The sequence below is a fragment of the Limulus polyphemus genome, unplaced genomic scaffold (genome assembly GCF_000517525.1).
Source record: "Limulus polyphemus unplaced genomic scaffold, Limulus_polyphemus-2.1.2 Scaffold1551, whole genome shotgun sequence".
Taxonomy (NCBI): domain Eukaryota; kingdom Metazoa; phylum Arthropoda; class Merostomata; order Xiphosura; family Limulidae; genus Limulus; species Limulus polyphemus.
The window spans coordinates 192,505-206,728 of record NW_013667161.1 but is presented as its reverse complement, the minus strand read 5'-3'; the positions used below and the strand labels follow the sequence as shown (position 1 = coordinate 206,728).

Below are 14,224 nucleotides of genomic sequence, written 5' to 3'. Positions count from 1 at the left end.
AATTTATCAAGCTTAGCAATTAAGCTGTATTTGGGTTTTAAAAAATGAAATTTCGAGCAGACTAAAGACACACCCTACCTCGTTTAAATATTGGTTCCAAAGAAAAAAATTGTGCTAAGCCCATTAAAATGGCTGAGAAAGCCACTAGGGGGACATTCTGAGCTTCTGATTGGTTATTCATGTCATATATAGAAGTCAGTGTATATAAGGGAGTGTTTCCAAAATTTGAAAGAGGTGGGCCTGGTGCCACTGTGTTTGATTTATTACATGAGCAATATCTTAGCAAATTAAAAAGATAAGAGGCTCTTATTTTATATTCTAGCTTTTCAATATCAGTAATTTGAGTTTCTAAGTCGTACAAAACTATAGACTTAGTATTTTGACTTCACAAACATCTAATTTGAACCAATGCTGCATTCAACATACCATGTGACACACAAAAATCAATGTTTATCTGTGTTTTTTAATATTTGCTTTTAAATTAAGAAATTGAGTAATCTGTAGTACTAAAATTTGAATTATAATCTACAGTTTGATACCAAACTTATTGACATAAATTGATGAAATAGTAGTTTAATAAAATTTTGAATGCGAGTCAACAAACGAGATGTCATGGCTTTTCACCTGTGACCCATCTCAAAAGGTTAATAAGAAAAAATGTATGCAGATGAACAAATAATTGGATATAGAAGTTGAACCACTTTTAAACTCCTATATTTTCTTTGATAAATATTAGTTCTATATTTCCTCCTTTTATTATAGGCAGAAGAACTGTTTATTAATACTTTGCTATTTATGGTTAGCATTAGGAGAGACACTGTCTAGTAATATACATCCTTACATTGGTATGTTTTATTTTTTTTATTACTGAATGTCATTAGGTGATACATTGTCTAATAATGAGAGTCCTTACGTTGATGTTGTTGGTATTTCTGATGAGGAGCATGACAGCCAGGTTGATGTAGTAACTACTGGTTAGTACCTTTATTTTAATATATAACTTAATTTAACTTATAATTACTGAAATGGTAGAACATAGTGAAACTGGTTAAATATAATTACTGTTTAAAAAGTAAACAGGCTTTGTTTTTTCTCAATTCTTGCAAGTAACTGTTAGCCCCCAGACTTGAAATGTTCTGATAAAAGAGTTATTCATATATATATATATACCATTTTTTGACTTGGTGTGCTTGTGTATATAAAACATGTATGATAGAGCTAAATTGACCTTGTGAACAATAAGAACAGAAAAAAGAATACAAAGTGTCTTATCTCACACCCAAAATAAAAATGAATTTCTTATCCACTGGATATGTGTGATTATATAAGCAGGAGTACCATTCAGTTATGTAAATGAATATTTAAATACACTGTTTCACCACGTCAAAAATATAGATATTTACAAAGACTTTCCAGATGATAGTAGATTCACTACTTAAAATGTAAAATAAAGTTCTATAGTACGTTTTTAATGTTTTCAACTTCAGTGAAAAAAATTAAGTGTACTTTTTCCTGTTGTTTTAAAGAACCACATTTGAAATCAAGTTGATTTTAAAATTGAATAACACAGAACTGTCAAAATGAGAATATAATTCAGAATATAGTTTACTAAAATAACTATAATGAAGTTAATCCATTACTAATTAATTTACTCTTCAAAATGTAAGGATTTTTCTCATTAGACATAATACTTGTATTTTGCATTAAGGCACTGAAGACATTTTAGTGTACAGTTCTATAACTAATCTTGAAAGTTTGTAGTAAAACTAATGATTTTTTTCAAACTAAATTTTGAATTTATCATTTCAAATATTCATGGGTAGTGTTTTTTGTTTTTCTTAACAAAGATCAGTAAAATTATTTGTGTGTGTGTGTGTGTGTGTATAAGAATTTTGTGCTTTATGCTGTTTACAAGCAAAAAATTAGACATGTTACACCATTATTTGTAACCTAAGTTTGTATTATTTTCAAAATGTTTTATTTGCTATAGGAACTACTACTTCAAGTTGTCAGCAAAGTTACATCAGTTGTGATCTCAATATGGGTGATACAAACAATCAGGTATTAAGTCTGGCTGAGAAAATCATTGCTGCCATGCCTGACCGCATCAAAGCCTCTTCCACATCAAACAATAGGGAACTCACAGGCTTGATGGAATTGGAGAGTGAAATGAATTTGCTGCCAAAAGGTGAAGGACTTGGTGAGAATCACACCACTCAAGACAGACTTTCTTTGGAGATGTGTCCCGTGGATGAACCTCCTCCTCCTTTACTCAGTGAAGAATTTAATTTTGAGTTCAGTGACCATAATTATAGGTAAAGAAAAATGTTGTACATTAATGTGTATTTTACTTTGCACATGTGTACAACCTTGAGACTTCTAGTCAATAAGAATGCCATAACTACATTCAGAAACTGCTTGAAAATTTAGAAGAATATTAGATAAATATACCTGAAAAAGATGTATTCTAAACTAAGTTCGGAAGGGTGAAATTCATAACTATTTCAATCACTACAACCCCTCCATTTCTTATGTCAGGAGCAGCCTCACCTTGAACTCTAAAATTAATGTTAATGGCTGAATTACAAATTTGATAAAAGGTTGTGCAGAAAATCTGATAATCATTTCCATCAGATAGCACTCATTATATATAAACAAAGACAAGAAAGGTTAACACATGGCACTCCAGCAGCCAATTATGAAAACTAAAAATACAACTCAAAATATTAATATTAAAACTGGATTACCAGAAAAGAAAAACTGGCTCCCAACTAGTAGTTGTCCCACAGTCCTGAGATATGGCCTAAGAATGGGCCTTGTTTTAGAAAAGAGAAGGATGTGGTAGTTTGAATTGTTAAAAAATAAAAATTCCTTATTAGCAAATGTTATTGGGTTAACCCTTTATCTCAGTTGGTATAGCACTTGGCTGGCATGTGAAAGGTCTCGGGTTTGAATTGAAGCTGAGGAGATAATAATAATAAATTTGAAATGCTATAAAAAGTGCCTTGAGCAATAAAGGCTTTGTAAATTGAAGTGGTAAAATTTGGAAGAAATTCCCTCGGAAGTATTGTTGAAATTCATTTTCTTAATATATAAGCAGAAACAAAATAGGACTGCCCAGCATAAACTTGTGCTGTTTTAAGCAATTTTACCTGGAAGTTATGTCGTGTATTAAATTAGGCTGAAAAATCTATTAAAACATGTTCATTATGGTATTTCAGTCAGTGATTTCTCCAGATTTCCATGCATAAAATTAAAATAATTGCAACTGTCCAGTATAGTTGAGGTTTAGGTAAAATATAACAGTGTAACTGGAACTAATTTTTCATGAAATACATTTTTATTAATATATTTTCTAAAATCCTCTTACACTTCATTTTCATATGTATAATAGTTCTTGATGTTGAAATGTATAAACAAAACCAAAATTTTACTCTTATCTTCAAAAATATATATAATACTGTTATTAATAACATATATATAAAGAATTCAAGATATTAGGGAAAATTTATAACTTTACTCTCTAAAAAATGCAATGGCATATTTTATGCATAAATCCTACATTCTTCTTTTGTTTCATGAAAATGCTTTCACAAAATTTCTTGCAGTTCTCATAATTATACAGCTAAACATTTAATATGCTGAAATCTACATATGCACCCAAAGTTTTATTATAATCTTCAGAAATATATTCATATGAAACAAATACTTAGATGATATATTGATGGAGTCTTGTGCTTTAATAAAATTACTAATTCTACTTCCTAAAAACTGCGATGGCAAATTTTGCATATAAATTCTACATCTCTTTATTTTTGTTTTGTGAGATTTTAATTCGTACATATGTTCAAGATAGACAGTGAGACAAATTATGAAGAATATACTGTTTTTTTTTTTAAGGTTGGATTACTAAATTTGTGTTTATGTTGACTTCAATGTAGCTTTTCATTTGCTAAAATCTGTATTGCTGTCAACATCATCTTCACCCTCAGTTTCTGTCTTAGCCTGCCTTCCTGATTTTTAAGCAAAATATTGAGGTTATCATCAGTTATCTTTGTTCCACTGAAAGCTGTCATTTTGCACTATTTTCTTCCAAGTGGCTGCAGTCTTACACTTTTGTCTTTATCTGATCGGTTGCAAAGAGAATTACTACAGCAATCAGTAATAATGAGGCAGAAATAGCCCATGAAATTGATTGGCTATCTTAGAAAAACAGTGAGCTTTTCAAACTGGGAAATCTCGAATTTATTCTTGATATAAAAAAAAATTGCATACAATCAATACTTTGTAAATCCCAGGAGGTATGCAACAAAAAGTTAGTTCTTTAGGTTGAGCTCATGGCCTAAGATGTGATATAACAGTTCTTCTATATTTATTCCTGTTAATTTGATACTGAAGTTAGCTTTTCAAGTATCTCTTTTATATTTCAATATAAGCCATCATTTATAAATGGTAACAAAGGGGTAAAACTAAGAACTGGCTTAAGTGGGTTTTATGCCTTAGATTTTTTTTCTGCTTTATTGATAAACACAGTCACATAACTGTTGTCTTTCAACTGTTCATATGTGGTATCAGAAATAAACTGCTTTGCTCAAATTATTTGTTATAGTAGTGGACTACTAGAGTATAGCTGAGCATTTAGAATTTATTAAAAACTATATCATTATGTGTAGATTTAATGTAGCATTTGTGTTTTAAGGAACCATCATACATTCTACAGACTTTGACATCAAGAATGTTTATCTTTCTTGACTCATATGAAGTTGCCATTGAGTAGCTGTTGTTGAGATGAAAGTTATTTTTTAAAGTAAACATGAAAATGTCATCCATATATCTTTTACAAAAATAAAGGGAGTTTTATGATATTGAGAAAGGAATGCTGTTATGAGGTGTGCATAAACATAATAACAAACAGTGGAACAACTTGATAGCACATAGCCAGACAAAAAAAATTTGCCAAGTCAAAAGTCACTGTCTAAAAGGACCAACTTTAGCATGTTTTTAACTATTTGTTAAGGTTAAGTTAGAAATTGTGATTTAAACTTCATGTTGATTGAGCTGTAGCTTAATAGCAGAGTGATGTCTTCCTACTTCTCCTTTACAAAATCTAAAGTACACTGGTTGGAATTGACTTAATACTGCCTTTAAAATTCATGAAATTTTTCATATAGTGGGTTGATTCAAATATATTTGGTCTTAGCACTACAACATCTTTATGGATTTATGATAATTGATGCCATTCCACACATATAGAATGTCCTTGACCTTAAATTTTGAAGATTCAAGCCAAACATCTTTGGTTTAATTCTATAGTTGTTTAATATAATCCTTAGTTAACTTTGAAAAAAATGTGTCAACCTCAAGATAGTTTTCAGCATATTCTTTGTGTATTTCTTTGCCCATTACAAAACCTTTTATCTTATGGTTTAATTGTGAATGCCATGATATATGTAACCCTTTCCAGACCAGTAGAGGGTGTAATTAACATCCCTTGAATTTTTTTTTCTTGCAATGGAAATACTTAACCAAATTGCATAAAAGTTAGGAAAAATTTACTAAGTAGTATCTAGTTTCAGCTTTCAAAGTAATATGCTTTGATTTATTTTCTATAATTTGTTTACATTCTAAAATTTCCAAAATTTAGTTGAGAGACACTGTTTTAAAAAAACCATTAAAAATACTTAATTTTTATCTCACAGTTTAATTTTCTGTATTGTTGATCAGAAAGTTCCATTTCATATATATATACATATAGTCAGTTTCAATTTGTTTTATATTCATTAAAAATTTCTTTTGATATCTTATTTTGCCAATTGCAGTAGCCACCACTTCTGGCTGTAAATCATAAAAAACTTACAAGGAGTACAATTTGAGACATCAAAATATTACCACTTTTGCTTGCCATATTCTTTAATGCTAACTATGCCTACTTGATATCTTGTCATAGAATAAAACTTCCACATCTTTCAAACATGGTATTTAAACTTTGTCTGTAGCTATTTTCAAAACTGTGCTTCATTAATAGTTTTTCACATCACATGCTTTGAGGTTATAAAAGGATAGGAAAAGAATCTGTGCTAATAAAACCAGAGAAAGAGTAAGAAAATCATATGAGAAATAAATGCTCAGAAATGTAAGATAGTTTCTTAGTAACTATAAAACCTATGCTTTGGAGATAAGTGCTTTGTTTACAGGTGAGACTCATCAGAGCTATGCAGAAATGTAAGTTTGATCATTTTGTCATTTTTTTCTTTGCAAATTACACTAAGTAGATGTCACAAAATATTAATTGTAAAATCTTTTTGTGGAAAAAAGCTGTTGAAATAGATTTAAAATTATTATTTAAATTTTGATATGCGGGTGTGCATGTTCCTTAAGAATAAACTATTCTTGCTTGGTTATAATTACTTTTCTTATATATGTCATGTTGAAATACATCCAATTGATGATCTTTTAGTTTAGATAAATTCCTTTCAACCTCAAAGTTAATAGAGGGTAGCAAGTTTACTCATTAAAAAGAGAACATTTGAGTATGTGATCATGCATAATCATCACAGTTGACTTTCCTCTGCAGTGAGTTCTTTATCTTCAGTGTCATTTTCGGATATAGAACTAATATTGCAATTCATAATTTCTGAAAATTTCCATCTTGTGCTAAATGTTCTATGCTTCCTTTAATATCATTCACTGTAGCACGAGTTCCACAAAGCAAAGTTGGTTCCTTTCTCAAGCAAAGGTAAAAAGCTAGTGGGTGACAGCTTGGGTTAGTTAAAACAGTAACTTTATTATTATTTAGCACAAATACCTTGTTACTTTCTGGGAATATGCTCTCAAAATTTATAGAGTTACCTTAGGACACTTCATTACTGTTATTTTCCAGAGAAATTAATATTAACTTATGATCAAAGCACACTACCTACATAGATCACAACTAAAAATATACATATTAAGAAAAAAGCTAATTAAATATTGTATTCAAACTTTATGACCTATAATTATTAGAATGGATTGTTTCATCAGTTGGGTACCCTTGCTGTTTACAATATGTTTGCCTTAAACCCAATAATATCTTGCTAGGTTTGGGCAAAAATAATCATTATAGTAAAGTAATAAACATAAAAATAAAGTCAAAAATAAATAAAATATATAGTAAATATTGTAACCTAAATTGTGTTAAAAGCTCCTCTGGTCTAGAGTGATGTACAAATAAGAGCTACATTGGTTTGGCAAGGAGACATCATTCTCTGTCATGGTTGAATATTCTTGAATTCCATTTTCAGAAATTTTACAGATGCAGCTTGTGATATTATTTTGAGTTTTTCTTCTGTGTGCTATCTTAGTTTATAAGAATAAATCGTTAGTTGTATTGGTGTCTGAAACACACTATTATCTGCTGCCAAACATTCAGATGGTGAAACTACTGTTTTGTTGATTTGTTGACACAAGCTAATTAAATGTCTGCATGATGCTGATGTGTCCAACATCAAATCTTGATAGAAGATTTATTGCATATTTTGCCACATTGAAGATGATTTTCTTCCTCTGTATTATGAAATTTTTTTATATATATATTGAAATTTATCCTTAATGCAAACATTTTCATGTAAATAAATTAAAACCATAGTGAATCAAATCCACAGCCAATTTCATTCTTGAACAAGAAATAATGAAAATTATTTGTTGTACATTATACAAGATGAATACTTAATATTCAGTTATCATTCAGTAAAATTTTTTCATGTGGTAGTAGCAATACTAGAAAACAGCTTTCCAACAATTAACCATCACAATTCTATAAATAAGTAAATACGGATAACATTTACACAGTAGATAACGTCAAAACTTAGCCAACTATTGTCAAAAGTAATTATAATAATAATTACAAATTACATGAGATGAGTTAACAGGAATACATTCGTAAAACCCTTGAAAAGGAAAATTGAAATTTTTCTACATGGAAAATAAGAACAGCAAAAGAAATAAATATTCAAAAGAGAAAATCAATAAAACTGTCTCCTGAACTTGTGCAGGAATCAGTTTGTTATATCTTGTTCATTGTTTAAAATTGGTTTCTCTTCAAACTACACTGTATATCTCATAATGTAGCTGTCAGGGTGAAAGTAGTTTTTTACTTTTATGTTCAGCATATTTAGGGTTTATAGCTAAAAGATCTCTTAATGAATAAAGTTAAGGTTGTAATAAGCTACCTTTGTGAGCATCCTCAGAGTTACCCTTTAAACGTTGGTTACAGTTCTAAGAAACCATTTGGTGTAGCTGTGTAAATGAAGGTATTATTGTTTTTAAACTTAGGTGTGCCTTTTTTTTTTATCTAGATACTGTGATGTTGGTACTCCAGCTTCTTCCTTAAGTCCTACATCTTCATGTCTTCCAAGTCCAGCAAGTTTCACTGTGGAATCCTGCTCACCACCACCCACCACTGCAGACTTCTGTGAATTTTTCCAAGCCTCTGGTAAAATAATGGAGAGAGATTTTTCAAACTTAACATTGTCAGGCATGTATTTTCTTCTTTGATTTTATTTGTTTCTTTGTTTCTCTTATATATGTTTTCATATTTACAGTGCTATTATTTAATTTTTATTATTTATTAGTTCTTGTTCAGTATGTTATTCTGGCTTGTTTGTTTTTTTAGGTAATGTTTTCTTTTTCTCTCTCTCTCTCTCATGAACTTAAATTATTTTCAAGTTTGACCTTCACGTTTCATTTTGAGGGTATAACATGTTAAAACCATGTTTTGTCTATAGATCGAGAACAAAGAGAACTTTATGAAGCAGCCAAAATCATTCAGAAAGCATACCGCTCTTATAAAGGTCGGAAACGTCAAGAAGAACAAGAAAAAGAAAAAGTAGCAGCAGTTCTAATTCAGAGTTATTATCGTAGGTACAAACAGGTAAGGCAGAACCGTAATGTGTTATTATATGCGCATACACCCATGTATGTTTATTATATGTATATTTTTAGCTTTGTTGATGCAAGGTTTGATATTTTAACATAGATTTTTATCTATAAGGTGATCACAGTTTAATTCAATAAAAAAAGTATTATCTGAGAACTAAATAAGATTAATTACATTATCAAAGAATTATACTTCAGTGTTTTTACATCAGGCTATGAAAACAATTCAATATATTGTTGTCATCTAATGATCATATGGAATTTGATTAAAGTAGTCACGGGCTACATATATACAGTGTCTATCAGTTCAGTGTGGCCAACAGTTTATACAGTGTCTATCAGTTCAACTGTTGGCCACACTGAACTGATAGACACTGTATAAACTGTGGACCACATTGAACTGATAGACACTGTATGAACTGTGAACCACACTGAACTGATAGACACTGTATAAACTGTTGGCCACACTGAACTGATAGACACTGTATAAACTGTTGGCCACACTGAACTGATAGACACTGTATAAACTGTGGACCACATTGAACTGATAAACACTGTATGAACTGTGAACCACACTGAACTGATAGACACTGTATAAACTGTGGACCACACTGAACTGATAGACACTGTATGAACTGTTGGCCACATTGAACTGATAGACACTGTATAAACTGTGAACCACAATGAACTGGTAGACACTGTATAAATTGTGGACCACACTGAACTGGTAGATACTGTATAAATTGTGGACCACACTGAACTGGTAGATACTGTATAATCTGTGACATACTAAACTGGTAGACACTGTATAAACTATAAATCACACTGAACTGGTAGATACTGTATAAACTGTGGGCCACACTGAACTGATAGATACTGTATAAACTGTTGGCCACACTGAACTGATAGACACTGTATAGACTGTGAATCACACTAAACTGATAGACACTGTATAAACTATAAATCACACTGAACTGGTAGATACTGTATAAACTGTGGGCCACACTGAACTGATAGATACTGTATAAATTGTGGGCCACACTGAACTGATAGATATGGTATAAACTGTGCATCACACTGAACTGGTAGATACTGTATAAACTGTGGGCCACACTGAACTGATAGATACTGTATAAATTGTGGGCCACACTGAACTGATTGATATGGTATAAACTGTGTATCACACTAAACTGGTAGAAAGTTAATAAACTGTGCATCACACTGAACTGATATACAATGTATAAACTGTAGATTATGGTGAACTGATCGAAAGTTAATAAACTGTGTATCACACTAAACTGGTAGAAAGTTAATAAACTGTGCATCACACTGAACTGATATACAATGTATAAACTGTAGATTATGGTGAACTGATAGAAAGTTAATAAACTGTGGATCACACTAAACTGGTAGAAAGTATATAAATTGGTTTATAATACACTGGTAGAGAATACATAAAGTGTGGATCCACCGGACTAGTAGAAACTGGATTTTATGAGGATGTGGCTATTGTATAGAAGTGATTTTTAGAGTAGATGTGATGCCATTTAAATAATTATCAAATTATTAGAAGTAAGTTTGTTTGTTTTTTGTCTAAAGACATAAAATGTATCTGTTGCACTTTTTGTGATAATACCAGCAGCTAATTTTTTTTTAGTAAGTATTATATGTACTTGTACTGTAAACAAAATCCAACAACAGAGACCATGTTATACAGCTATTAAACAACAGATTTGACTATGCTTTTAGACTCACATCATAATATTATTAAACTAAGTCAAAGATTCTTTTTTTGATTTCTCATATTTAAAGATTTAGTTATATAGAACCTTTAACACCTGGAATGTTTGTTGAATCAACATTTTTATGAAAAATAAGCATTTTAACATGATAGTTGTGCTATATTCACCTTGATTTATTAAAGATTTGATATTGTATGATTATTGAACTACAATTAACAGCAGTTATGATGTTACACAACTGTTTTACAGGAGACCTGTATTACAAAACTACTTAACTTCAGTTATATCAGTCTTGATACTACACATGTAACTATTAATTATGATTCTTTTATGTATGTACTAATAAAAAGGTTCACTTGATATGTATGATGTACTTTTTACACACAGATGTTTTTCTAACATCTTGTATAATAAATAAACCTATACTATAAATTGGTAATTGCTCTTAAAGTCTTTTATTTTTCTGTAGTATTTGTACTACAAGCAAATGACAAAAGCAGCACAGGTAATACAAAACCAATACCGTAATTACTGTGAACACAAACGGTTCAAGAAAAGCGTAGAAGGAGAAATCTCAGCAGGCTGCAAAACATCCACTTTTGGCCATCAGGGAACATCAAGCCCTAATCTTCAGTCTTTCTACCGAACTGTGGGAGAGGGAGATAGCAAATGGCCAAATTCAAGCCGTGAAGGAACTCCAACTTCGGCTGTTAAGTATGTCTCTAACCAGTCTATTTCAAAGACATTACTAAAAGTATATATATATGTATATTGCAATACCGTTATGAGTCCTGGTTGTCAACTTATTGTCATAACGGATAATGTCTGTGGTAATAGCACCGAAATGCATCGGGAATATCCCATCTATCAGACAATATCCAAACGCTGATGTCAATCTAGTCAACCGTCTTGGAAAATATAAATAAAAAATCATCAATCAAATAAGGATATGAAGCTGAGTGCTTACACCCACAACATCTCAGCTTCTACTGCCTTTCACTGTCTGTAGCCAGTTGTGGAAAAGCAGTTACCCTTAAATTTCTTAAAGTAGAAATAAATTGAAATAAAGCCAACCTAATATTTCTACTAATTAAACTCCCAACCTCCACCCTTACAAAAAGATATTAAATAGAACTATAAAATATTATATAGAACAATAAAATATTGAATAGAACTATAAAATGTTACATAGAACTATAAAAGTTCTTCAAGAATAACACCGGAACGCCGAGACAACCCCAGCAACTTGAAGTTAGTCTTTCTGTCACGGTTATACTGAATAAAATTACTAGAAAAATTATTATTAGCTACTTATAAACTAAAATAACTAACTCCTTCTATATTTTATTTATAAGATATTTTCCTTAATTGATAGTTTAGTTTCTAAAATATTTTTGTATTTATTAAAAAATAAAGTAATGAGTTTCTTTAATTGCTTGTCTCTCTAGCTGCTATCTGTCAATTTATTTTTAATAATAAAACATTATCCATAAACAAATTATAGATATTACATACTATTAAGAACAGTTTTAATTGAGATATAATAATACCTTTTAACATGATACACGGAATAACACTATTAGGTGTCGGTAGACCAAGAATGCCAGAATTAAATTCTATTATTTTATCAAAAATAGTCAACTCCACTGTACCTTCTATAAAAGTAATGTCCAAATCTAAATAATTAGCATGGACCTCATTATCATTATTACTTCCTTCTGTTGTAAGTTCTGTTGGATATATTAGGTTTGGTATAAAATTCATATTATTTATAGATATTAAATTATCTATGTAATGGAAAGTGTAAATGTATAAGTTAGGATTTAAAGTCTGCTTCATAAATGAGTTTTCCTAAAAGAACAGATACAGGTTGGCCATATTTGAAGAGAAATTTGTTTCTATTGGAATACCCACTGTTTGCATATAAACTTGTTTGTTAAAAACAATATAACTATTATAAATACAGAAATGGAATATGTTTTTACATTGAATTATTGTAAGTTTAAATTTGGGTATAGTTATTTCATTATTTATAAAGTTATCAAACAAATCATTGAAAACCCTGATTAAATCTTTTAGTTCTATTTTAGTATACAATGTAGTAAAGTCATATGTAAAAATAGAACTGGCAGTTTTTGAAGAATATAAATTATATAAACATTCCAAAACTGGAATATTATTTTTAATAATCCAAAAATAATTATTCTTGTTATTTGAAGACTGTATTTTTATTTTTTCAAACAAGACATCTCGAATATTAAGTACCATGGAAACAGATTTAATGACTGTATTTAAAGAATTAGTTATAAATCTGAATTTCACAGGATTTTTATGCAATTTTGAAATTGCATATAAAAACAGTAAGTTTGTACAAGAATAATCTGTATTGATATTCCATTTTTTAATAGCCCTTATTAAATTAGTAATAACATTATTTTTCTTTAAAGTACTTGTGGTATTAATTTCATTAAGTAAAATTTGTGCATGTAATTTTTTACACACAAAACCAAAATGACAGCCAGCTTTATCAATTGGTGTAATAACAAATTGTTTTTGAATTTAATTTGTTTTATTTTTAAAGACATCCAAAGAAATATATAATTTATATAGAGATAAGTTTAAAGTTCTTAATCAATATTTTATGGAATTAATAAAATATAATTTCCACTCAAAAAAGACACATGGCAGATAATAGGATTGTTTACTTATTTTATGAATATAATCATGAATATATTTTTCTAAGTCTTTTAAGATTTCACATTTTTTGTGCATTTTAAAATTCTATATTTAGTACCTTTCTTTAATATTGATTGTAATTCTTTATCTTTGACAACTTCTAAATTTCCTGTATCTATATGATTATGAGAGTTATCTTTGAAAACACTATTATTACAGTTACAAGGTAAGTTGCCAACTTCTATTTGATTCAATTCTTCAATGAATTTTTATAGTTGAAGAGAAGAGGTCCTATAGGTTTATTATATTTAAAACTGACTATCAGTTGAAACGATTTTATGGGAAAAATATCTTCTTCAATACTTTTATAAATCAGGGAAGGCAAATATATATCATCATGAACTATGTTTAGAATCAATTACTATATAACATTTCTCTCTTTTTTTTCTTCACTGAAGGGAGTATAGGTATACGGTTCCATTTTAATCTAAATTTAATTAGATCAATAATTAAGTCTTTAACATGGATATTTTTAAACTCAAAGTTTAACAAATATTTTGTCAGATATTTGAGTTTTGCATTTGTAAATTCAAATATTTGTTTTATTATATATTTCACCAGATTAACAGATCTGTCAAGTGAAGAATTCAAATTTTTACAAAAACTATCAAAATCAATCCATTTCTTTCTATTTTTGCCTTTACTTCTGTTTTTATTCTGTTTATTTCTACAAATATTTATTTGAAATAAATTTCTGATACAGGAACCTTTACTTATAACTTCAGCAGTTTTATTTTGAAAGTTCTGATTTAATCCATAAAGGTAAAGAGTTTTTTCTTTCAGAACATGATATTCTTCTATTTCTGTTAAGAAATTTGTATTGTAGATTTTTC

The 14,224-nt window shown here is 29.5% G+C and overlaps 1 protein-coding gene across 4 annotated transcripts in view; it reads left to right on the top strand.

Annotated features, from left to right (window-relative positions):
- Positions 1–14,224, top strand: part of LOC106464060 (calmodulin-binding transcription activator 2-like) — a 67,427-nt gene that overhangs the window by 47,658 nt on the left and 5,545 nt on the right. For 3 of the 4 annotated variants that reach the window (XM_022391722.1, XM_022391723.1, XM_013924171.2), the window contains exons 14-18: positions 882–974; positions 1,991–2,315; positions 8,334–8,512; positions 8,763–8,908; positions 11,125–11,369. In XM_022391722.1, the coding sequence (XP_022247430.1) occupies positions 882–974; positions 1,991–2,315; positions 8,334–8,512; positions 8,763–8,908; positions 11,125–11,369 (988 nt within the window). The remainder of the gene's footprint in view (positions 1–881; positions 975–1,990; positions 2,316–8,333; positions 8,513–8,762; positions 8,909–11,124; positions 11,370–14,224) is intronic. The other variant, XM_022391724.1, reaches the window with a different exon arrangement.